Source organism: Ovis canadensis, chromosome 16 (genome assembly GCF_042477335.2).
Source record: "Ovis canadensis isolate MfBH-ARS-UI-01 breed Bighorn chromosome 16, ARS-UI_OviCan_v2, whole genome shotgun sequence".
Lineage (NCBI taxonomy): Eukaryota > Metazoa > Chordata > Mammalia > Artiodactyla > Bovidae > Ovis > Ovis canadensis.
In genome coordinates, this window is record NC_091260.1 from 31,261,879 (window position 1) to 31,288,987 (window position 27,109).

Consider the following 27,109-nt stretch of genomic DNA (forward strand, 5'->3'; position numbering starts at 1 on the left):
GCTGAATCAGAAAGCAGCTATTGTTGTTCAGTTGCTTAGTCATGTCCGACTCTCTGTGACCCCATGGACTGCAGCACGTCAGGCTTCCCTGTCCTTCAGCAGCTCCCAGAGCTTGCTCAAACTCATGTCCATCGAGTCGGTGATGCCATCCAACCATCTTATCCTCTGCCGTTCCCTTCTTCTCCTGCCTTCAATCTTTCCCAGCATCATGGTCTTTTCTAATGAGTCAGCTCTTCACATCAGGCGGCCAAAGTATTGGAACTTCAGCATCATTCATTCCAATCAATATTCAGGGTTGATGTACTTTAGGATTGATTGGTTTGATCTCCTTGCAGACTTTATTGGGCTCCAAAATCACTGCAGATAATGACTATTTGCCATGAAATGATGGGACTAGATGCCATGATTTTAATCTTTTGAATGTTGAGTTTTAAGCCAGTCTCATTCTCCACTTCACTCTTCTCCTTCACCTTCATCAAGAGGCTCTTCAGTTCCTTTTTGCTTTCTGTCATAAGGGTGGTATCATCTGCATATCTGAGGTTATCGATATTTCTCCCGGCAAAAACCTGATTCCAGCTTGTGCTTCATCCAGCCCAGCATTTTGCATGATGTACTCTGCAAATAAATTAAATAAGCAGGGTGACAATATACAGCCTCGATGTACTCCTTCCCCAACTTTGAACCACTCTGCTGTTTCATGTCCAGTTCTAACTCTTGCTTCTTGACCTGCATACAGGAGGAGTATGGTAGTTTGTCAGGAGGCAGGTAAGGTGGTTTGGTATTCCCACCTCTTTAAGAATTTTTCAGTTTGTTGTGATCCACACAGTCAAAGACATTAGGCAGCAGCTAAGCTGTTTCAAAAGTATATAGTTAAGCTTCTTCCAGGGAGAAGCTAGCAGGTGGGTGTTTTTCCTGTTTCCGGTAGCCGTGGGGTTGGGGAGAGAAAAGTGGGTGCTCCTGTGCTCATTAAGAGCTGCTTCTTTGTGTGCTATAGTCCTGTGGGGCTCATGAATGCAAGCCCCAGCGGCTATCAGAGCCAGGTGATTCAGTCCATTTTGGCAGCTGCTGCAAAAGCTGGGACACAAGGTGCATGTACAAGCTTTTTGCAGGGAAATACCAGCAACTCAGAGTGGTCTGGAGGGAGAAGGCAGATAGGTGTCTGTTGGTTTATCCAATGTCCATGGAGGGTTGCCGCTGTCCCCTAGACAGTGTGCTAAATTGAACCTGACCTATAGGCAGCAACTTTCAAAGTATGCAGGTAGGCCCCTTTCAGGGAAATGGGCAATTTTACCTGCTCCCTCTGCACAGATGGGGTGAGTACACCTGTCCATTAACAAGCACATCTTTGTTTGCTATAGTCTTGTGTGTCTCATGGATGTAAGCCCAAATGGCTTTAAGAGCTATGTGTTTTGGGGGCCCATTCCTTAGGTGGGAGTCTCAGAAGAAAGGGTGCTAAGCATGGCACCCACACTCTTTGCTCCTCAGCAGGCAAATCCAATGATCAAATTACATTTGATAAAAGTGATCAGCAGCAATTAATTCTTCTAAAATTTAGATTGTAAAGAATATCACAATAATGAATAAGGAAAATTATAAGAAATTGTTTTGGTGAGATAACAGAGGAAAAGTGTGAATCAAACAAACAAAAACCCTAATCTCATTTTAACTCCTTTAACCTTTTTCCTCTCTGGAGGTAAACCCAGTTTTAAATGGGACTTGTCTTAGTGACTGGTGACATGACTCAGAAGGTTAACTACTCACAACTAATTCTACACTTTTAAATATGCACCCAGTAGGTTATGATGAATCTCAGAAGAACCTGACCACAAGTATATCCAAAAATAATGAATAATAGCACTTTACTTATATACAACTATAAAAAAGCTTAGATATAATGCTTTAAAAGTCAGATAAAGGTCAAAATAGTAGAAAATATGTGCCCAAACTAAGGTTAAACCCAGTCCTCGGGTTTGTACAGAAGTATATAAGAAGCAATCCTTTCAGACTGAGAAAGGTGGGAGGCTTGAAATTTGAGATACTACTTTTTTGTAAGACTCATCTAAAATCAAGGTTTTGAAAACCAAAGATTTATAGCATAAACTAGCAAAAATTTCTAGCACAATTAATAAATAAATACCTATAGTTAGAGATGCTCACTAGCTTATGGTTAGAGTATAGTCTCTGGGGAGCTCAAAACACACAAATGATTCACTTTCATCCTTACTACACTTTTCTAGAGAAGCATGGCAAATTTCATATTTTCTCAGTTTTTACAAAGGTAGAGATCAATACCAAAGGGCCACCCTGGTAGCTCAGCTGATAAAGAATCTGCCTGCAGTGCAGGAGACCCCAGTTCAATTTGGATTGGGACGATTCCCTGGAGAAAGGAATGGCTACCTACTCCAGTATTCTGGCCTGGAGAATTCTATGGACAGAGGAGCCTGGCAGGCTACAGTCCACGGGGTCACAAAGAGTCGGACATGACTGAGTGATACCAAAGAAGAGTTGGACACAACTGAGCAATACCAAAGAAGGTACACAGAAAAGGCATCTCTAAGTGTTATGCTGTTGTGTTTCAAGTGCCTTTTTATATTCCTAGACTATGACAGTTATGTGAAAACATCAGATACAAAGCAATAAACATACTAAAATTACAAATATGTGCCAATGAATACATGGGTAAATTACCTTGTTAGAAGTTAAGAGCTGTGCAGCCAGCCATAGGATTTGGGGTAATTTATTATTTCTAGGAAATATTATTGTTTACTAATTTTTAAATAAAACAAAGGAAAAAAATCAAGTAAGGTCATAGTGTATAGGCCAAGCCACAGAGTCACAAAAGTGCCCCAAAATTACACTGGCAGATATAAGCTTCTAAGCTTCAGGCAGTCCTGATTGGGGACAAGCCTGCTTCCTGGTCTGATTAAAGGCAGCCACAAATGAGTTAGGTATGAAAGAGGTCAAATAACTGGCATAAAACTTGGTTCAACAGGGACCTTTCATTGTGGATGGTGGTAAACCCATTCAGCCACATCTTTTCCTTTGGGGAGGCAGAAATGCTAGTAGATAAATAAAGAATGGTACGTTGATGAAGCTCAGGATATATCCTTTCCAATCTTGTACACCAGAGATCTCGTAAGACTATACCACTGACGATACAAAGCTTCTGTGTAAACCTGCAATAAGATCCAGTTTCAGAAGGCAATATGTGACTGTTTTTTCCTTGCAACCTTAAAGAATGAGACTAATTCGGTTTCACAGAGGAAAAAAGATGATACTAAAAATGGTTTACACATAATTTAACACAGTTAAGATATCTAGGAGAAACTGGTACATACGTCTACAAAGAAATTATGTTACCTATTAAGCACATACTAGGTGCCTGATAAGTAACTGAATGAACAATAAAACCATAAAAGCATTAAATATTTAAAAAGGAATTCCCAATACTAAACCACATTGATTCTTTTCCTTTTTTTTAATTGTTTCTTATACATATTGCCATTTAACTCCTTAAGTGCTTTTGCTATTTTAGAATTTCAAGCATTTAATTTTTCAGTTTATTCTGAATATCTTATTTTTCTATCAGGGATCCAACATGTTCACTTAAAATATATTATTATAAGGTTTCACTGTATTCTTTTTAAAGGAAATATTTCACGTGTATAAATAAACGTGGCGGTGGTAGTTTAGACGCTAAGCATGTCCGACTCTTGCGACCCTACAGAATGCAGCCTGCCAGGCTCTTCTGTCCATGGGATTCTCCGGGCAAGAATAGTAGAGTGGGTTGTCATTTCCTTCTCCAGAGGATCTTCCCGACCCAGGGATTGAACCTGGGTCTCCTGCATTGCAGACAGATTCTTTACCAACTTAGCCATGAGGGAAGCCCATAAATAAATATAGCTAATAATATAATATATGCCCATGTGCCCACCATCCAACTTAAGAAATAAAACACTACAAATATGACCAACTTAAGAAAGAAAACACTACAGGTATGACCACCATCCAATTTAAGAAAATTAAAACTACAGATATGACCAAGAAAATACTGTGACGCCCTGTCCACATTGTCCTTCCCCAGCAGCAACAACTACATGCATGTTTTTATACTTATATTACATCTTTATAGATCCATAAACAAAACAGCAGTGGTTTTTTTCTTTCACTTTTTTTTTTAAAATTTTAAAATCTTTAATTCTTACATGCATTCTCAAACATGAACCCCCCTCCCACCTCCTTCCCCATAACATCTCTCTGGGTCATCCCCATGCACCAGCCCCAAGCATGCTGTATCCTGTGTCAGACATAGACTGGCGATTCGTTTCTTACATGATAGTATGCATGTTAGAATGCCATTCTCCCAAATCATCCCACCCTCTCCCTCTCCCTCTGAGTCCAAAAGTCCGTTATACACATCTGTGTCTTTTTTGCTGTCTTGCATACAGGGTCGTCATTGCCATCTTTCTAAATTCCATATATATGTGTTAGTATACTGTATTGGTGTTTTTCTTTCTGGCTTACTTCACTCTGTATGATCAGCTCCAGTTTCATCCATCTCATCAGAACTGATTCAAATGAATTCTTTTTAACGGCTGAGTAATACTCCATTGTGTATATGCACCACAGCTTTCTTATCCATTCATCTGCTGATGGACATCTAGGTTGTTTCCATGTCCTGGCTATTATAAACAGTGCTTCGATGAACATTGGGGTACATGTGTCTCTTTCAATTCTGGTTTCCTCGGTGTGTATGCCCAGCAGTAGCAGTGGTTTTTTAAAACTTTAATATGTTCATCTCCTAAGAGCTTTAAAAACTATGTACCACCATGCTTATTTGACACTTAAATAATGGCAGTTTACTGTTGATTGAATGCATGCTTCAAACATTTTTGTCAAAGCTTTGGACTGCAGTTTAGTTTATTCAATTTATGGAAAATATAACCATATAACTTAATCGGCAAAACCAGTCCCCAATGTCAAATCCAATCACCCAAATCTGTCAGAAAAAAAGTCTAACTTAATTTTTAAATTCAAATAAATGTGTTATTATATGTGCCCATGACAACTTTCTCACTTGTGGGATTTTAATTTTAAGATAGATAAATGGATAGCTAGGTAGACAGAGACACTATAAGGCTTGGGGTCTTTGTCACCTGAATAAAATAATGGGTTGCCCCTTTCAGTAATTTTTATTGAAGCTTTCTGTTTTGTTCTCAAGGGATTTTCCCTCAGGACAGATTCTCCAATGTCTCATTGTTTGGTGCCCTCATTTTTAGATTCCAAGGCAATGCACCATAGTTAGATTTAGGGTGGACAAGAAGTAAGCTTTTCTTCTGAAAGACAGACGATTATGAAAGAAGAAAGGACTACTGGCAGACCAGAAGGATCTCCGGCAAATCTTTTTTAGGAAGGACTACATATGGAAAGGGAGAACATGGAAATTAATTGCTTTAAAGCTGTCCATACCTGTATACCCCACAGGAAGTCTCTGTGTACCCAGGATACAGGTATCACAATTTCAAATCCACCGATCGAAAGCAGGGGTTGACAAACTAGGATCCAGTTGCTGCTTGCCTTGTAAATAAAGTTGTGTTGGGCGTAGTCACACTCACTGGTTTACAGATTGTCCATGAGCACTTTCAGAGAAAAACTAGCAGGGTTAAACAGCTGCAACAGAGATTGTCTCACAATGGCCAAAATATTTATCTGGTGCTCTGGAGAAAAAATTCTGCTACTCCTCAGCTACAGCATTGTGTATGTGGTTTCTCAAATTCTTTCTTTAAATCAAAGTTATGTAAGACCACGTTGTCCTAAAAGGCTTATTATGAAAAATATTATTTCCTTCTCCTAGGAAACAGCTACTTTATATTCTTCTGGCTGGTATTTACAGTACAGGTCAAATCAGGGAGCCACAAAAGTGTTGACAGCTATCAAGAAGACTTTGTCCCAACCCCTCCATAACATTCTTCTATTATCACTGCTTTATTTTTCAGTTTTAAGCATTATATACTAACTCCTCATTACTGAAAATGAGGATTTATCCCGCTTCCCAGGTGGCTCAGTGGTAAAGAATCCGCCTGCCAACACAGGAGATGCGAGTTCAATTCCTGGGCTGGGAAGATCCCTTGGAGACGGAAATGGCAACCCATTCCAGTATTCTTGCCTGGAAAATTCCATGGACAGAGGACCCTGGTGGGTTACAGTGCAGTCCATGAGACTGCAAAGGGTTGGACATGACTGAGCGAATGAGCATATCCTCAATATAGCTGTAGGTCAATATTCAATATTTATATTAGTATTATGAATAAACACTATCAACAAGTGAGTTTTCTGTATACTAGGATTACTTTTCCTTTTCCTACCCGAGGTTTTTCTTGGAAATAATGACATTTATTTATTTCCCACATACTTATCTGTAATTCAACTTTATATGTTCAGTATGTATGTGTTCATTTAACCCCTTTATTTTTCAGAATGTACCTCTTCCTTCATATTTATCTGAAAAACAGCCTGTACTATGTTCCTTTCTCCATGAATAAAACCTCCAGTTTTCCACTGGGTAGAGAAGTTGTATGGTTTTCAGACTTTCACAAAGGGAATTTAACAGTGTCCTTTTCTTTTTCTTCAGGAGATTTAACACTGATACAATGCTATCATTTAATACATGGTTCATGTTCAAATTTAAAGAAATATCCCAAAGCTATCCTTTATAGCTTTATATCCTTTATAGCAACCCCATGTCCAAGCAGTGGTGGCTGCATGGGCGCAGGAGGGCCAAGAGGAGTTATTCCATGTTCAAGGTCAGGAGGGGCAGTGGTGAGGAGATACCCCTCGTCCAAGGTAAGGAGCAGCAGCTGCACTTTGCTGGAGCAGCCATGAAGAGACATCTCACATCCAAGGTAAGAGAAACCCAAGTAAGACGGCAGGCGTTGTGAGAGGGCATCAAGGGGCAGGCACACTGAAACCATAATCACAGAAAACTAGTCAATCTAATCACACTAGGACCACAGCCTTGTCTAACTCAATGAAACCAAGCCATGCCTGCGGGGCAACCCAAGACGGGCGGGTCATGGTAGAGAGGTCTGACAGAATGTGGTCCACTAAAGAAGGGAATGGCAAACCACTTCAGTATTCTTTCCTTGAGAACCCTATGAACAGTATGAAAAGGCAAAATGATAGGATACTGAAAGAGGAACTCCCCAGGTCGGTAGGTGCCCAATATGCGACTGGAGATCAGTGGAGAAATAACTCCAGAAAGAATGAAGGGATGGAGCCAAAGCAAAAACAATACCCAGTTGTGGATGTGACTGGTGATAGAAGCAAGATCCGATGCTGTAAAGAGCAATATTGCATAGGAACCTGGAATGTCAGGTCCATGAATCAAGGCAAATTAGAAGTGGTCAAACAGGAGATGGCAAGAGTGAATGTTAACATTCTAGGAATCAGTGAACTAAAATGGACTGGAATGGGTGAATTTAACTCAGATGGCCATTATATATACTACTGTGGGCAGGAATCCCTTAGAAGAAATGGAGTAGCCATCATAGTCAACAAAAGAGTCCGAAATGCAGTACTTGGATGCAATCTCAAAAACGACAGAATGATCTCTGTTCATTTCCAAGGCAAACCATTCAATATCACAGTAATCCAAGCCTATGCCCCAACCAGTAACACTGAAGAAACTGAAGTTCTATGAAGACCTACAAGACCTTTTAGAGCTAGCACCCAAAAAAGATGTCCTTTTCAGTATAGGGGACTGGAATGCAAAAGTGGGAAGTCAAGAAACACCTGGAGTAACAGGCAAATTTGGCCTTGGAATATGGAATGAAGCAGGGCAAAGGCTAATAGAGTTTTGCCAAGAAAATGCACTGGTCATAGCAAACACCCTCTTTCAACAACATAAGAAAAGACTCTACACATGGACATCACCAGATGGTCAACAGAGAAATCAGATTGATTATATTCTTTGGAGCCAAAGATGGAGAAGCTCTATACAGTCAGCAAAAACAAGACCGGGAGCTGACTGTGGCTCAGATCATGACCCCTTATTGCCAAATTCTGACTTAAATTGAAGAAAGTAGGGAAAACCACTAGACCATTCAGGTATGACCTCAATCAATCCCTTATGATTATACAGTGGAAGTGAGAAATAGATTTAAGGGCCTAGATCTGATAGATAAGAGTGCCTGATGAACTATGGAATGAGGTTCATGACATTGTACAGGAGACAGGGATCAAGACCATCCCCAAGAAAAAGAAATGCAAAAAAGCAAAATGGCTGTCTGAGGAGGCTTTACAAATAGCTGTGAAAAGAAAAGAAGCGAAAAGCAAAGGAGAAAAGGAAAGATATAAGCATCTGAATGCAGAGTTCCAAAGAATAGCAAGGAGAGTTAAGAAAGCCTTCCTCAGTGATCAATGCAAAGAAATAGAGGAAAACAACAGAATGGAAAGACTAGAGATCTGTTCAAGAAAATTAGAGATACCAAGGGAACATTTCATGCAAAGATAGGCTCGATAAAGGACAGAAATGGTGTGGACCTAACAGAAGCAGAAGATATTATGAAGAGGAGGCAAGAATGCACAGAAGAACTGTACAAAAAAGATCTTCATGACCAAGATAATCATGATGGTGTGATCACTCACCTAGAGCCAGACATCCTGGAGTGTGAAGTCAAGTGGGCCTTAGAAAGCATCATTACGAACAAAGCTAGTGGAGGTGATGGAATTCCAGTGGAGCTATTTCAAATCCTGAAAGATGATGCTGTGAAAGTGCTGCACTCAATATGTCAGCAAATTTGGAAAACTCAGCAGTGGCCACAGGACTGGAAAAGGTCCGTTTTCATTCCAATCCCTAAGAAAGGCAATGCCAAAGAATGCTCAAACTACTGCACAATTGCACTCATCTCACACGCTAGTAAAGTAATGCTCAAAATTCTCCAAGCCAGACTTCAGCAGTACATGAACTGTGGACTTCTAGATGTTCAAGCTGATTTTTTTTTTCCAAGCTGGTTTTAAAAAAGGCAGAGGAACCAGAGATAAAATTGCCAACATTCGCTGGATCATCGAAAACACAAGAGAGTTCCAGAAAATCATCTATTTCTGCTTTCTTGACTATGCCAAAGCCTTTGACTGTGTGGATCACAATAAACTGTGGGAAATTCTGAAAGAGATGGGAATACCAGACCACCTGACCTGCCTCTTGAGAAATCTGTATGCAGGTCAGGAAGAAACAGTTAGAACTGGACATGGAACAACAGACTGGTTCCAAATAGGAAAAGGAGTCCATCAAGGCTGTATATTGTCACCCTGCTTATTTAACTTATACGCAAATTACATCATGAGAAATGCTGGGCTGAAGAAGCACAAGTTGGAATCAAGATTGCTGGGAGAAATATCAATAACCTCAGCTATGCAGATGACACCACCCTTATGGCAGAAAGTGAAGAGGAACTAAAAAGCGTCTTGAAAGTGAAACTGGGGAGTGAAAAAGGTGGCTTAAAGCTCAACATTCAGAAAACTAAGATCATGGCATCTGGTTCCATCACTTTATGGGAAATAGATGGGAAAACAGTGGAAATAGTGTCGCACTTTATTTTTTTGGGCTCCAAAATCACTGCAGATGGTGACTGCAGCCATGAAATTAAAAGATGCTTACTCCTTGGAAGGAAAGTTATGACCAACCTAGATAGCATATTCAAAAGCAGAGACATTACTTTGCCAACAAATGTCCGTCTAGTCAAGACTATGGTTCTTCCAGTGGTCATGTATGGATGTGAGAGTTGGACTGTGAAGAAAGCTGAGCGCTGAAGAATTGATGCTTTTGAACTGTGGTGTTGGAGAAGACTCTTGAGAGTCCCTTGGACTACAAGGAGATCCTACCAGTCCATTCTAAAGGAGATCAGTCCTGGGTGTTCTGTGGAAGGACTGATGCTAAAGCTGAAACTCCAGTACTCTGGCCACCTCATGTGAAGAGTTGACTCATTGGAAAAGACACTGATGCTGGGAGGGATTAGGGGCAGGAGGAGAAGGGGACGACAGAGGATGAGATGGCTGGATGGCATCACCGACTCGATGGATGTAGTTTGAGTGAACTCCAGGAGTTGGTGATGGACAGGGAGCCCTGCCGTGCTGCAATTTATGGGGTCGCAAAGAGTCAGACACGACTGAGCGACTGAACTGAACTGATCCTTTATAGCTAAGTTTTCCCCCATTCAGGACCACATGTCACACTTAGTTGTTATGTTGATTAGGTTTTCTTTGTCGTTCATTACACTGACATGACTAGCCCGGCATTTCATGAGGTTTTTCTGGTTATTTCCTTGTGAACTGATTAAGGCTGTTAGTTAAAAAAAGAAAAAAATACAACTACATGAATGATGTTTTACTCTCACTGCATTATACAAAGAGGCATACTGTGATGTGAAGTCTGTTCTACTTGATACAACTTTTGACTAACTGGTTAAGGTGGTATGGTGAAATTTGTCCACTATAAAGTTACTTTCTTCCCCTTTGTAATTAATAAGTAATCTGTAGGGCGATACCTTGAGACCATGTAAATATCCTATTCCCCAACAAAATCTGATCCAATGGTTTTAATATCCATTAATGATTTTTCCTTGAATCGATTATCACAATGACTGTTGAAAAATGGTGAGTTTCCAACTCTATTATTTCTTCTACATTTATTGGTTAATACCTAATTGCTTCTTAAATAGATTTTCAACCAGGTTACTGTTTTTAGCATCAGCCTCAACTCCACTTTCAGGTTCCTGGCACTGCTAATTGCTGAGCATTCTGGGGTTCTGTGGTTTAAACTGGCTACCTTCTAAGCTTTCTTCTCTGCTAGGAGTCATGCTTCTTAGTTTTGCTAAGTTTGCCAACATTTGCTCATCTGCTTTTCCAGTTTCTAAAACATTGTTACTGCTTTTGTGTCTTCAATTTTTCATTGACCTTGTAAATTTATGCTTTTAAAAACAAACGCTTCACTTTCATTTTCATTAAGCTCAAAAGGAGAAAGTAAACTCATATGTTTAACCGACTAACTTTACTTAGAAGTCCATTTTTCTTTCCCTGCTTTCAAACTTTATATAAATGATACTGCTTTAGTCACTCAGACATGTCTGACTCTTGGACTGTAGCCCATAGGCTCCCCTGTCCATGGGATTTATCAGGAAAGAATACTGGAGTGGGTTGTTTTTCCTTCTCCAGGGGATCTTCCCAACCCAGGGATCGAACCTGCATCTCCTGTGTCTCCTGCACTGCAGGCAGTTATTTACCTGCTGAGCCGTTGGGGAAGCCCATAAATGGTATTGAAATCTTCTGCAATTTGCTCTTTTTACTCAATATTATGTTTCTGAGATTTATCCATCTTGATACATGCATCTCTAGCTCATTCACTTTAAATGAATGATGTTACAACTCAGAATATGAAGTTGGTACAATTTTTTTTATCTAATTCCACCATATTTCCAATAGTGATACTGTGAGCTTTAGGGCAGGGGGTCTATTTTTGCATAAGAACATACACTCCCCATATAAGTCTGTAGAAAAACAGGATTATATATGCAAAACATTAATCCTAAAACATTTCGATTCTGTAACTTATAGAACGAGCTAATAATACTAGGCACCAAGAACATGTTCAACAAATGTCAGTCACCTGGAGACAACAGTGAGATGGGCTTCAGAAATTCAGAAAGAAGAGCCCTCTTTGAAAGTTAAACTGCAAGACAGGCCAGGGCAGAGATATGAAGAGTAAAACAAAAGAAGAGCTGCAGGGCCAGCAACATTTGACCATAATATAATTACTGTAATAGCAAAATAAATAATAGGTCAATTAGAAAAGAGAAGCAAAGAAAAAAGGGAATCATAAAAACAAATGCTGACAATCCATGAAAACACTGTTCACGGGAAGAAAAACCTTAACAAGCACGTGGCAACTTTTTTCTATTCCAAATCATAAGGCTATTCGTGTGGTCAGATTATCCCTATGGTGCAATGGACACAACAGGTGATTCTGGGCCTGATGCAATTAAACATTAACTTTACTACTTAACTTTTCTCATCCAAATATCATACTCATATCCTACTGCTTTTTCCTATGCCAATTTAATTTCTTACTATAAATTAATATACTGGAATTCTAGCAACACTTACAAACTCTCTTGTGTTTTAGTCAGTGTGATATCTTTCAGAGCCAAATCACTTTGGACACAGACAAAAAATGAGTCATTGGAGCCTTCAGCCCAGATCTGAGAACATGGCCAAGTTAACAAGGTGCTACCTCAGAGCTCCGGCCTCTCCTTCGACTACAGTATCACCATGCAGCTCCATTCTCTACTCATTTCAAGAATTTCTTCTTCCTCTTTCATGGAGCATGCTTGTGGGTGTGTGTGCTCAGTCATGTCCATCTCTTTGTGACCCATGGACTGTGGCCCACCAGGCTCCCCTCTCCATGTGACTTTCCAGGCAAGAATACTGGAGTGGGTTGCCATTTCCTTCTGCAGGGGATCTTTCTGACCCAGAGACTGAATCTGTGTCTCTTGGGTCTCCTGCATTGTCAGGCGGGGTTTTGTTTTTTTTTTTTACCAGCTGAGCCACCAGAGGAGCCCTTCAATGAGCATATGTATTACAAAGGAAGTGAGTATGCTCTAATATTACCGCTTTCTTCTACTGTCTGTAAACCTACTTGCTGAGTCATATATTTTGTCAATGCATTTATCCACTTTTTCAAACAGGAAACTGTGTTTCCTACCATCTTGTCAGTATGAAAGGAGAAGCGATATTTCAAAATAACTTGCTATATATGGCTTCTAATAGGACATAGTTAAGACTATGAACAGTCTGCCTTATTACTTTTTGTGAAATGTTACTTCAACTTGTATTGAACTGATGAACAGGCATTGAATGATATTGGCAACCTCAAGTAAAATGAGAATTTTCATGAAAAAAAGTACAAGCAATGCTCAATTTCAAAATATATTCAGTGTCTCAGGGTTATTTGATAGTTGGCTGCTGGAAATTCAAACTCTGTCATACAAACCATGTAATATAGTTATATGGCATTGAGATTTTCAAGTCTGTCAATAAGCCTATCTAATAAAGAATCAGGTTCTGTGTTAAGTGTTTATGATATATAAATTAATAAGATATAATCCCTGTGCCATATAGCCCATAACAGAGTCTGAAAGATGGATAAATAAGTAATTATAATACTGAACTCAAAGGCTTATATAAGTACACAAGGCAGTGTAGCTATATCAAGAAAGAAATGACTAGCTCTGAGTTAAGAAGCTGGGAGAAAAGCTGAAGAAAGCATTATACAATTTTGTTTTTAAATTTATTTATTTTTAACTGAAGGATATTCGCTTTACAGAATTTTGTTGTTTTCTGTCAAACATCAACACAAATTAGCCATAGGTGTACATATGTCCTCTCCCTCTTGAACCTCCCTCCCATCTCCCTCCCCATTCCAACCCTCTAGGTTGACATGGAGGCCCTGCTTAAGTTCCCTGAGACAAACAGCAAATTCCCATTGGCTGTCTATTTTACATATGGTAATGTAAGTTTTCATGTTGCTCTCTCCATACATCTCACCCTATCCTCCCTTCTCCCCGTGTCCATAAATCTGTTCTCTCTGTTTGTTTCTCCATTGTTGCCTTGCAAATAAATTCATCAGTACCATCCTTCTCAGTTCAGTTCAGTCGCTCAGTAGTATCCGACTCTTTGCGACTCCATGAATCGCAGCACGCCAGGCCTCCCTGTCCATACCAACTCCCAGAGTTCACTGAGATTCACGTCCATTGAGTCAGTGATGCCATCCAGCCATCTCATCCTGTCATCCCCTTCTCCTCCTGCCCCCAATCCCTCTAGATTCCATATGTATGTGACAGTATACAATATTAATCTTTCTGACTTACTTCACTCTGTGTAATAGGCTCTAGGTTCATCTACCTCATTGGAACTGACTCAAATGTGTTCCTTTTTATGGCCGAGTAATATTCCATTGTGCATATGCATCACAACTTTATCCATTCATCTGTCAACAGACTTCCAGGTTGCTTCCATGTTCTAGCTATTGCAAAGAGTGCTGCAATGATTTTAAAGGGCTTTTAAAATGAAATTAAGCATGAGCAGAAGAGCCCAGCTGATGGAAAAGAAGACATTCAACTTGGGAAACAGCAAGGAGTACCTTCGAAGGCAGGCTAGATATAGCAAATATAAAGAGGAAAGCTAGAAAGTTGGGCTGGGCATGAATCAGGAAGTTTAAATAGTATTTCAAGGAACTAGATTCTTTTGGTCAGAGCTTCCCAAGAAGTGAGCCTAAAACTGGATTCCTTTGCCTTCAAGGTGGCCTATAACTCCTAGTTATAGGATAGGAAGAAACTGTCAGTTTTTTAACATGGTTATATAATTTCCCTACCAATCAGCACCATATGGTTATATATGTACGTTTACTGCTGCTCTAGTTACGGCTACTGTCAATCTTCTAAATTTTAGCCATTTTCATACATGTGTGATGGCATCCCATTATGATGACGAGTGATGTTAAGTATCTTTCCATATGCTTAGTGGCTATTCTTGAATCTTATTAAAGCCAATTCAAGATTTTCACCCCATTTTTATTAGCTTTGTCTTCTATCATTGAGTTGAAGTGGTTTTTATACAGTCTGAATACAAGTCCTTTGCCAGATACATGTACTGGGATTATTTTCTCCCAGTCTGTTCCTTTCTTCATGTTCTCTTTAGATTTTAACATTAGTTTTTAATTTGATTAGGTTCAATTTATCAGTGTTTCTTCTTATGATGGTGCTTGCTATCTCCTGTCTTTCCCAAAGTTGTGAAGATATCCCACTGATCTCTCCTTTTTCTATAATTTTATTTCACTTATTCCTGGCTGTGCCGGGTCTTTGCTGCTATGCAGGCTTTTCTCCAGTTTCAGCGAGTGGGGGCTACTCTTCATTGTGGCGCCCACGTTTCTAATTGTGGTTTCTCTTGTTGTAGGGCACGGGCTTCAGCAGTTGCAGTTAATGGGCTCTAGAGCACAGGCTCAACAGTTGTGGCTCACTGGTTTAGCTGCTCTGTGGCATGTGGGATCTTCCCGGATCAGGGATCAAACCATGTCTCCTGCACTGGCACACAGATTCTTTACCACTGAGCCACCAGGGAAGCCCTCCATTATGTTTTCTTGTAGAAGCATTATAGTCTTAACATTTACGTTTAGTTTAGGAGCCACACCTTTAATTAATATCTGTGTATGATGTGAGGTAGGGATCGAGTTCAGCTTTCCCATATGGATATTATTCTAGCATCACTTGTTATAAAGACTCTTCATTTCTATTGTGTTCCTTTGGTGCTACCGCTGAAAACCAGCTGGTAGTACACTATCTACTTTTAAACTCTCTACTCTTTTCCATTTATTTGTTTATATATCCTTACACCAGCACCATGCTGTCTTAATTAGTATGGTTTTAGAGTAGTCTTAAAGTCAGTTCTCTAATTGTTACAGCATAAGTTCTCTAATTAGAGCATAAGTCCTCTATTACTGTCTCCTTTTTCATGATTGCTTTCAGCTACTCTAGGCTCTGAATTTCCACATATATTTTAGAATCAGCATCTTGATTTCTACCAAAATAAGTCTAATGGGATTTTAACTGGATTTTTACTTGACTGAGTCTATACAGAAGTGGTTCACAAAGTATGGGGTCTGGATCAGCAGCATTAGTTAGCATCACTAGGGAACTTGCTATCAATGCAAATATTCAGGGCTTACTCCAGACTTTGTGGATCAAAAACTCTGGGGAAAAGGTTCTGCAATTTGTGTTATAATAAGACTTCTCTGTAACTGATTCATAACAAAGTATTAAGAATTACTGCTGCGAATCAGTAGCTTTTGGGAGAAGTAACATCTTAGCAATACTAAATATTCCAACCAGTGAACAGATATATCTCCCCATTAATTCAGGTTCTTCCTTAATTTCTCTTACCAATGTTTTATAGTGTTAGGTCTACATGTCTTGCATAGAGTTTGTTAAATTTATATCAGGGTATTTTATGCTTTCTGATGCTACTGTAAATGGTAATTTTAATTGCTACTGGCTACCTTCAGCCATGAGCCTGGCAGGCTATAGTCTATGGGGTTGCAAGAGAGTTGGAGATGACATAGTGACTAAATAACAAACCTTCAGCCATAGTCTATAGATGACATGGCGGAAATCTATTTAGGGGTGGGAGTTCACTAACAGATTTGAAAAAAAGTAGATAACTCAAATTACTGGCAGCATCTTAAAAACAAACTAGTTTCAAAAGATATTCGAGAACAGGAGGTTGTTTCCAATGAACTGACCGTACGCGTTAAGCATGAGTATCTACAAAGATCAGAAAAAGGACACCAGACACAATGCTCTCCTGTAGTCTTGCCAAACACTTTACACATTCTTCACAAAAAGATCAAACATCAGTATCTAGCTGCTGGATCCAGCTGCCAATTTGGAAGACAGAGGAACAGGAGAACATGTTGGATTATGCAGAGAACATGTGTGCATGCCTGCTAAGTCACTTCAGTCTTGTCCAATTTGAGACCCTTTGGACTGTAGCCTATCAGGCTTCTCTGTCCATGGGATTCTCTAGGCAAGAAGACTGGAGTGGGTTGCCATGCCTTCTTCCAGGGGATCTTCCCAACCCAGGGATCAAACCCACATCTCTTATGTCTCCTGGATTGGTAGGCAGGTTCTTTACCACTTGCGCCACCTGGGAAGCCTACACAGAGAGCACAAGATTAGCAAAATCTAGACTGTGGCAAACTTTGGGTGGGTTTTTCAATAGATAAATCAGTCAGGAAATAAAAGGGATGGAGGAAGAATATATAAACTGAAAGAGACTTAAGTATGAAGTTTTTACAAAATAGGCAAGTCTAAACTATAGTGTACATTTGGCTGAGAAGAAAGATTATTTAAACATGTGAGGAAACAATTACTACAAAAGTCAGGGTTCCAGGTTGCTTTTGTGGGTAGAAAGGAGGTTGTATTGAGATGGGGCATATGAGTAGCTGGTAAAGTTATATTTCTTGATCTGGGTGGAATTTGCTTTATAATAACCTATTAAACAACCCCATTTAATTCTTGTGGTTTTCTGTATACATGCCTTTTTACCGTAAATGGGTTTTTCCTCTCCCTTAAGATGATATATGTAGAATCTGGGATTGAAAACTTTGTAAATTCTCACGGTAGAATGGTGTTTGGTGATGATATGAACTAAGGTGTGGTTATGGAAGCAGTTGTTCTTTGAGCTAGGGATATAGGTGAGGACAAAGTCAAAGAACTAAATGGCTAAAAACTTGGAAAGACAGAAAAAGAAAAAACTGGAAGTCTGGTTCTAATCGCTGCCATCAGTGTGGGAGAGTGCCCTGGACATTAAGAAAGATAAAAAAAAAAAAAAGGTAAAAAATGATGAATAGGTTGAAAGAAATCTTACTAGATTGCAAAGGTACTACACTCTCCTGGGCCCACAAAATGGAAGAATATTTTAGAAATGATAGGGGCAAGGTCCTGCTTTCTTTCTATGCGTTGTAGGAAAATGAGCACACTCCAAGGAAAGAAGAGTCTCACTATCTTTTAGACACAGGTAGATTTTAGTAGAGGTTCTGTGGTAGAGAAAGTTCCTAGAACAATATTAAATGTGAACAGTAATTTGCTACTAAAAAAATGGAAATTCCTGAAACACTATGGAACGGATCAGGAGGGAGAGAAGAGGATGTGCGTGTGTGTGTACTGGGGGCCCACAGACATGGGGGGCTCTTCTGTATAAAGAACACTGGAACTAATAGTTTATTTGAAAAGAGGAAACAGAAGGCTCCTTTTCAGATACTTGAGAATGTGAGCACCATGGACGGAATGACCTGGTCTCACTGTTTTAACTGGAGCTTGTCTGAGATGATGGGATTACCTAACATGTACAGGAGTGGTGACTTAGGCCTGATAATTACAATTACTTCCATCTAATCACTTTACATGTATCAATGTTTCTATGAAAGAAGGCTTCCAAAGTCCTGAGGATAGAAGAAGCACCCTTTTCTGTAAGAACAGTAGCTCTTATTATAGCCAGCACAAGAAGGGCTATAATAAGCCCTTACCACTGGAAACCACAGAAGATACTTCTGCATCCTGGATCACATTAATTTTTTTCCTACTTTTATTCCAAGGTTCACTGGATACTAGAAAAAAGAGTCTGAGAAGCGTAGGACAAGGGCAAGATGGAAGCAACATACGCAGCTAAAAATAGGTTTAGTAATATGCTCACTTAGACCTTGGTCAGACAAACACTGATAGGGTCAGTCCAGGAGGAATGGAACAGTAAAGATAGGTATGTTAATTTACAGGTTATCCTAAACTCTTTCTTGGAGTATCCACCTCTTAAAAAGTGTGGCCTGAGTACTGGAACTCATTTATGTGGTCAACAAGGTTTGTGGTAGGGAGGGAAAAGAAGAATCCTCAATAGTAAAAGAAAAGGAATAGACAGTATATAAATGAATTTGAAAACTTCCCTTCTATGAAACACATTTATGTCTTACAAACATTTTGCTACTGTTTTAAAGTAAAAATTATGAAATAATTGTTTTAAAATTATGAAATAACCTTTTTTTTCTTTTTTAAAAATCTATTTTCAATTGAAGGATAATTGCTTTACAGCATTATGCTGGTTTCTGCCATTGAAATAACCATGTTTTAAAAACACAAATACCACAGCTTTGCTATGTTTTTCATTCTGCATACCACCAAAATTATGCTTCTAAAGCTTTTATTTTGGCTGCTCCATGTAGCTTGCAGGATCTTAGTTCACCAATCAGGAACAGAACCCAGGCCTAGACCACCAGGTAATTTCCTATGTTTCTAAAGTTTTAAATACAAATTCAACTATTAGTTACTGAGTGCTACATATTACCTGTTAATTGTATATTTTAAAGTTTATTCAGCTACCTGATGGCATTAAATTTACATAAAAATTATAAACAGCATGATTTGGATAGGACCAAGAGATTTAGTGTTTCTCAACTCTTCCACCAAAGCATCCATATCAGAACAGAGAACTCCCAGAGGCCAGGGAAATGTTCTGATGCAAGCTGTTGTAACTCCAAACATCCTCTAAAGTATTTTTATCTTGTTTTAAATTTTTATCACTTCATTTAAAATTTTATATAAATTTTATGTTATATTCCATGATTTGTACATTTATTATAAATATGTTTGAAATTATTTTCTATGGAGTAAAATTAACATTTTGGAGAGGTGGCATCACATATGTTTTAGAGGTTTCACGTATCTCTGAGAGTACAAACTCTCAGCTGAGAAGCACAGCATTACAGACACATATTTGAATATTTTCCTTGTGTATTCTTACCTCCATAGTAGGCGGAGTCTTTCTTGTTTTTCTGATCCAAGCTAGAAAGAAAAATAATAACTAAATATAAGTTATCTGTAAACTGCACAAACATTTTATTTACCCACGCATGAAACAAATATGTATTAATCACCTGCTATATATTGTTTCAGGGCTTCCCAGGTGGCGCTAGTGGTAAAGAACCCGCCTGCCAAGGCAGCAGTCGTAAGAGACATGGCTTCGAGCCTTGAATTGGGGAGATCCCCCGGAGGAGGGCATGGCAACCCACTCCAGTATTCTTGCCTGGAGAACCCCATGGAAAGAGGAGCCTGGCAGGCTGCTGTCCACAGGGTCACAGAGTCAGACATGATTGAAGCAACTTAGCACGCACGCATGTTTTAGGCACTAGAGATACAATAGGGAACCAAACATGTGTTCTCTCCTCTTCTGGAGCATATATACTCATGAAGGGGCCACACAAAAGAATCAGCAAAATATGTGTCAGGTAATGATCTGCGTCATAAGAAATACTTGAGCGTGGGGAGAGTGTAGAGGGGATAGTTTCATAACTAAAATCATACCTCATAAGCATCTGAATTCAATTTAGTGTATATAATGGCATATCGGCCAAATGATAATGCAGTAAACTACAAGGCAACATTAAACTTATCCTGGCAATGTTAACCACTTATTGCTCAACATATAAAAGAATGGATGGAGAAAAGTTTTCATTTTCAGAGACTTCTCTTCTAATCTGTTCTAGCAAGCAGTCTATCTCCTATGGTTGGTGTAACAGGCCTTAAGCTCCAACACTTGGGAGATGAGACGCACAGCAGAAACAGTTCATGCTTGTTAAGTGCCTACTGGACACTGGGTACTGTTAACGCAGGGCTTAGATGCTTTATAGCAACGGGGAGGGAGTGGGAGCAGCTGCCTCTGAGGAAGCGTGTCAGAATCACATGAAGACATGCAATACAGTGCTTAGGAGAGCAGAGGTAGAATTTTGGGGTTCAAATCCCCACTTAAGTACTTACTAGCTGTGTAACCTGAGGCAAATTATTTAATTTTCTAGACATCAGATTCCTTATCTATAAAATTACAATACTAGTGTCTACATTTTAGGGTTATTGTGAAAGTTATACGAAATAATATATATAAATTCTTAGCTCACAGTCTGACATACAGTAAACATAAAAGTCTACGTTTTTGCTATTTTTCAACAAACCTGCATTTTTTTTTCTTAACAGACTCCAGAAAACAAAGATCAACAAAACTTGCTTGACTTATGAGGACATACTGATATACTGCAAGGAATATGGCCTTTGAAAAGTAGAAACTATTTTATCACTTTAGTTGGTTCAATCTTCACTACAAATTGTGAAGTATGCTTATTTTATAGAAAAATTAACTAACTTTCCCAAGTTTACACATTAAGTAGTAATGCTGGAATTTGAATCCAGAGCTGACCCTGTCTTTGGCCGCAAAAACCATCCATGCTCTACCAAGCAGGTTCTCAAAGTTTATAAACAACAAGCAAGGAACACTAAACTAGGAAGAGGAATAGGTCACAACACGAACTACATGTCAGAAAAATAAGCATTATTAACCCCATTTTACAGATTGGGAAACTGAGGTTCAAGAAGATCAAGCAACTTACCAAAACTCACATATCTGGCAGGTAACAGACTGAGAATCAAATGCTAGTTTAACTGGCTCTAAAATCAGCTCTGTCCATTCACCAGCCACCTTCCCTTCTGACGGGTTAGCTCCACTAGCCTGTCTGGGCCAAGTAATAGCAGCAGCACCCATTCTCATGACAAGCCCGGTAGTGAATGACTATGAGGGGGGAAAGAGCAGCATTCAGTTGCGGGCCTGTGACTGGTCATTTCTCCCTGTTCTGTTCACGCTGGCACTAACCCCATACATGTATTTTCAATACAGTACCCAGTGTTTTGCCTTCTCTATCTATTCCTGTTTCTGAACTCCTATCCCTGTTGTCATCATCTGCATCCTCTTCTTTTTGGCTTCCAGCTCTATTTAGTTCATTTTTAGCCACAACTTGCACAGATTTTACATTCCTTTCTAGGCTGGAAGTTTGTCAAGGGCAGAATGTATCCATGGGAGATTTGTTTGTCTACCACCTAAATGCTTCGAAAGAGTAGGTACTTAAATACAGTTGTTGAATGAGTACTTCCACTATAAAAATATTCACTGTAATGGGATTTTTACCTGTATTTAAAAAAAAAAATCCAGCTTAGCAACATCAAGATTCTTCTGCACAATCAAGGAAATAAGTAAGCTATGGAATTTTTCAACTGCCTCTTTATGGTCAAAATATTGTCTATATTTATGGGCACTTTCTCCCTAGCAGAGACTGCTTTTAAAATAATTCACTATGAGCCATGTACCTCAAAAATGTTTTAAGCAATAAATATTCAGTTCTGATTAAGATTAGAAAGTTAATTCAGAAAAATCAACTGCTGGAGGGGGGCACTGACAAACTATAGACTACAAGCAAAATTGTAACACGTGGCTTGCTTTTTGTTTTTTATTTTAATGGCTGAAAAAATAAACAACAAAGAACAATATTTTATGACATATGAAAATTACACAGAATTCAAATTTCAGTGTCTGTAAATAAGCTTTTACTGGAACACAGTCATACTTACTTATTTACATATCTATTATAACTTGTGCTACAGTGGCAGAGATGAGTAAGCTGTAACAAAGACCATACGGCCTGCAAAGTCTAAACTATTTAGCATCTGGCCCTTTCAGGAAAAGTTTGTCAACTTCTGTGCTAGGGCTACCATTAAGTATAATCCTTTTAGCAACAATTAAATATCTTGATTTTAAAACACTTTCATATATTATCTAAAATAAAAGTCACTATTATTACACTTTTTTCACTTTGCTGTATACCTGCATCTAACACAATATTGTAAATCAACTATACTCCAATAAACATAAAAAAATAAAACAAAAAAACACCGAAAAAACGATTACACTTTTTACCTGATTGCTATGTATTCTAGAGTCTGTGAACCCTAGCACTGACATTAGATCATCCAAAAAAGTATAATCGCACAATAACACACTGTCACTATGAGAAAAACAACAATTTGTCTTACTGATAAGTCTATTAAACAGAATTTTCAATTTTTGTTTTCAGAAGGTTGAGAAAAGAAAAAATGTTTCAGTAGAATCCAAATCCAAATTCAAATCCAAAATTTTCTAAAGATTTGTTTGTTTATTTATGGCTGCACCGGGCTTCATGGCTGCACGAGGGCTTTCTCTAGTTAGGGGCTACTCTCTAGTTGTGAAGTGCAAGCTTCTCATTGTGTGGGCTTCTCGGTTGCTGAGCACAGGCTCTAGGTGCACGGGCTTCAGGAGCAGTGGCTCGCAGGCTCTAGAGTGCTAGCTCAGTAGCTGTGGTGCACAGGCTTAGTTGTCCTGTGACATGTGGGAATCCTCCAGGACCAGGGATTAAACCTGTGCCCCCAGCATAAGCAAGTGGATTCTTAACCACTGGATCACCTGGGAAGCCCTCAAATAATTTTTTTTTTTAATTCCAAGGTAGATGAATAGGTTGAAGAAACTCTGATGCATGTTTTTCTAAACTCTATTGGTTTTGTATAAGTTTATAAAATTCATTCGTAGATATAATATTAAGTATTAAGGTAATATATTAACACAACCTAGACTATTCATTATCATCAGACACTCTTCTCTAAGGCAAGATATCAGGGCTTCCTTTAATTTTGTTTAAATGGTTCAAGGAAAAGAGATTTTTATTTAGATAGATACATGCAATTTCTGAAATAAATAATCCTACAATATTTATAATTCTACAATAACCAGATACTTGAAATGTCTTCTTGAGATGATGGTTGATGCCTGTTCAGTGTTATGTATCCAATAAAAGTTACAGCTGGAAATTTTCAATGTTATCACTCATTTATATAATCATCCCTAGTTTCCCCATCACTACATACAGCAAAGGAAATGTCTTGCTGAAGGCTGGCAAAGGTTATAAGGAGGAAGGAACAGAAATAAGCACTAATATCAAATCATTACATTTCTTTTTTTTAAACTCAGAACAATCTGGAACTGAACCTCTATTCAATTACAAATTATATAATGATTTTGCCATTGCTAATTATATTTGTATGATGGATTCTGTATCAGTCTTCATTATAATGTAACTATTGTTTGAACAGAATATAGCAAGTTAACTGGACAGCTTATGCCTTAAGATCCTAGCATTCTTTCACCAATGTTCATCTGCATTCTCATCAGTATGCATGAGGTTTTCACTGAACCTTAATACTCTGATTGGAATATAACACACTATAATGAGTGTAAAAGTGAACATGCAAGTTGAAGTTCCCATTAACCACTAAAAAAGACTAGAAGATGCAGGTAGGAAAATACTTCACGAGGCATACCTTCTTCAAAATTCGGTAAGAACTGAAAATGGCTAATACACTTTTAGAAGTAGTATCAACAGGGGTTGAGGTAAATGAGACATTTATCAGTAGATTCCGCAAGTGACTATTCAGAACGAAATTATAGGCTGACACACAGTAAAGAACATATAAAAAAAAGAAATCTGTATAAACTGTATAAAAAAAAGAAAAAAAAGACATTTTTAACTATGAAAACTCTTCAAATAATATATTATAAAATGAGTTATTTTCTAATTATTGACTCTAAAAAATTTCTTAAGGATGTTACTAGATTTAGTTGGCATAATTAAGTTACAAATTTTGTGATGTTCATGGCTATTATTGTTCTTTTTCCTTAATCAACTTTACTGAGGTATAATTTACGTACAATATAGTAAAACCATTTTAAGTGTGTAATTCCATGAGTTCTGACAAATGTATACAACTGTGTGACTAGCACCACAATCAGCGTGTAGAATATTTCCATCACCCTGAAAGTTCCCAAGTGTCTGACTACATGCAAACACCCACCTTAACTCACCCATAGCCCCCAACAAGTGGTGCTTTCTGTCACTGCTGATTACTTTTGCTTATCTACGATTTCATTTAAGTGGAATCTTATCTTATATACTCTTTTGTACTCAACATACTGTTCCTTTGTTACTGTATACAGAAAACAGACTCTGAAGGTAGCCTGACAACCCCTGCCACTCGGTGATCATGTCTCTGTATGATCTCTTCCCCTTGAGTGAGCTCAGAACCTGTGACTTATTTCTAACCATGAAAATATGGCAAAGGTTATGGGATGCATATGCTTGTATGATGATGTTACATAAAATACAGCAATCTTTCTTATTGAAATCTCTTTCCCTCGCTGGCTGTAAGGAAAAAAAAAAGTCATGCTGGGGAATATCATGTGGCAGTAACTGCTGGTGACCTCTGGGAGGTTATGGTGGTCTCTGGCCAATATCAAGCAAAAACCTGTTTCTCACAGCCCTGCAGCCATGAGAAACTGGATGCTGCCAACAACTCCACCTGTGCAAAAGCGGGTCCTTCCACACTCAAGCATCCAGATGAGAATGTGAGACAGGCTGGGACCTGTGACCCTCTGTTGCAGTGCTTGCCCTTGGACAAATGTCTCCTCCAGCAACAAAATACAAAGAAACTATGAGGAACTAAAAATAACTGTGCATGCACAGTTGGGGAAAATTATGAACAACAAGGCATAAAAAGACCAGAAGAAAGAGTGGGAGCTATTGTTTAACAGAAGATGAAAAGAGTTATGGAAATGGATGGTGGTGACAGCTCTACAGCAAAGTGAATGTATTTAGTACGACTCAACTGTACACTTAAAAATGATTAAGATAGGAAGCTTTATGCTGTACATATTTTACACAATTAAAAAATAGCACTGCAAAAACTGACTATCCATATCCATGTCCAAACTGACTGATATCTACACCAGGCACAAAATATAATTCAAAATGAATCACAGCTATAAATGTAAAACCACAAACTCTAAAACTTCTAGAAGAAATCACCAAAGAAAATATTTGTGAGCTTGGGTTAGGCAAAAATTTCCTATGTACAACACCAAAAGCATGATGAGGCATAAAAAAAAAAGATTAAAAATCTGATTTCATTAAAATCAACAATGTGTCCTCTTCAAGCAGCACAGGGAAGAGAACGAAAACACAGACTGGGAAAAAATACTTGCAAATCACATGTGTGGTAAAGACTTGTAAAGAGGACATATGAGAAATTCTTAAAAGGAAACAAATAGGGGAAAAAAGCCAACCAAATAAGACATAGCTGGGCAAAAAGAAGATATACAGATGGCACAGCAGCTCCACTTAACAATTGCTATCAAGTGTAAATGACCCCAATGTCTTTCAGCTGGTGACTAGATTAAACAAACTGGTATAGCAACATGATATAATTCTACTCAGCAATAAAAAGGAATAAACCACTGATTCACACAAGAACAAATGAATCTCAAATGCGTTAAGCTCACTGAAAGAAAGCTGTCTTCCGCTTCTACCCAAGATGGAGCAACAGGGACAAATGATATGAAACAGCAATTTTCAAGACAGTGGACATCGAGTAATAAATGCAGTGGTCCCTGGGAATGTAAAACGAACAAGAACTACCCTTACAATTGCCACAGCTCAATGCTCTGACAGTTTCTAGGCTGTGGCAACAGGGAGGGGATCCAGCCAAAACCCATCAGACCATCTAAATTATGGAGATGAGGTTGAGAGTCCAGGGAGAGCAGGGGGCCTAAAATTCACAGGACAGACTACCAGACAGGAAACTGCTAGCAAGAGCACACTCCGGACGGAGGTTAGCAGAAGACCGAGTATTTATCAGGGCACCGGTCAGTTCAGGTGCGTGAGCAACTCTGGACGTCAGAAGAGAGCCACGTGAAAGGATCAGAAGGAAGAGAACTCAGGATTTGCACAGGGTCAAGAGCAATGTCAATTCCCACCGCCCAGAGTGAAAACCTCGTTATCGACGGGGCAGAGTAGAGCGCTGAGAAACAATTTGCATCAACAGCGCAGAATTATTAGTTGTAGATGAAACTATGCTCTAGTCCCATCTAACAAATCTTAAAAGTCAGCCCTGAAAGGATCAACCTGTTTCCCAGTAACTGTCTCAGAACAAAGCTCAAATATACATATATACACACACATATGAACACAGAAATATCCACTATCCAATTAGGCAAAAATTTTAAATGTCTGACATCCAATCAGATATTGCCGAGCAAACAAAGAAGCAGAAAAACACTTCCCATACTGAGGAGAAAAAAAAAATCAACTTACCCAAACCAACTGAAAACAGATACAGATGGTAGAATTAGAAGACAAGAACATTAAAACAGTTACAACAGCACCCCATATGCTCACAAAGCTAAGGGAAAGTTTGAACATGTTAAGCAGAGACCTGGAAGATATAAAACAGACCCATATCAAACTGGTAGAGATGAAAACTACAATGCCAACGTGAAAAATACTCTGGATGGATGAATAGTTATTTGACATTGTGAAGGAAAAGATCAGTGAACTTGAAGACACAGGAAGAGAAACTATACAAACTCAAAGAGGAAAAAGTTTCTACGAGTAAAAAGAACATCTGTGAGCTGTGACACACCTTCAGGCAGCTTAACACTGTGAATGGAGGACCTGAAAGAGAGGACAAAGCAGGACACAGGAAAAAATGCTTGAAGAAATGGTGGCCAAAATTTTTCTAAATTTGATGGAAACCAAATCAGTAGGTCTAAG

At 38.7% G+C, this 27,109-nt stretch overlaps 1 protein-coding gene across 1 annotated transcript in view; it reads right to left on the reverse strand.

The window, feature by feature from the left end:
• The window catches only part of NDUFAF2 (NADH:ubiquinone oxidoreductase complex assembly factor 2), a 174,979-nt gene that overhangs the window by 30,770 nt on the left and 117,100 nt on the right, over positions 1 to 27,109 (reverse strand). The window contains exon 3 of the mRNA XM_069556471.1: positions 19,399 to 19,439. Within this exon, the coding sequence (XP_069412572.1) occupies positions 19,399 to 19,439 (41 nt within the window). The remainder of the gene's footprint in view (positions 1 to 19,398; positions 19,440 to 27,109) is intronic.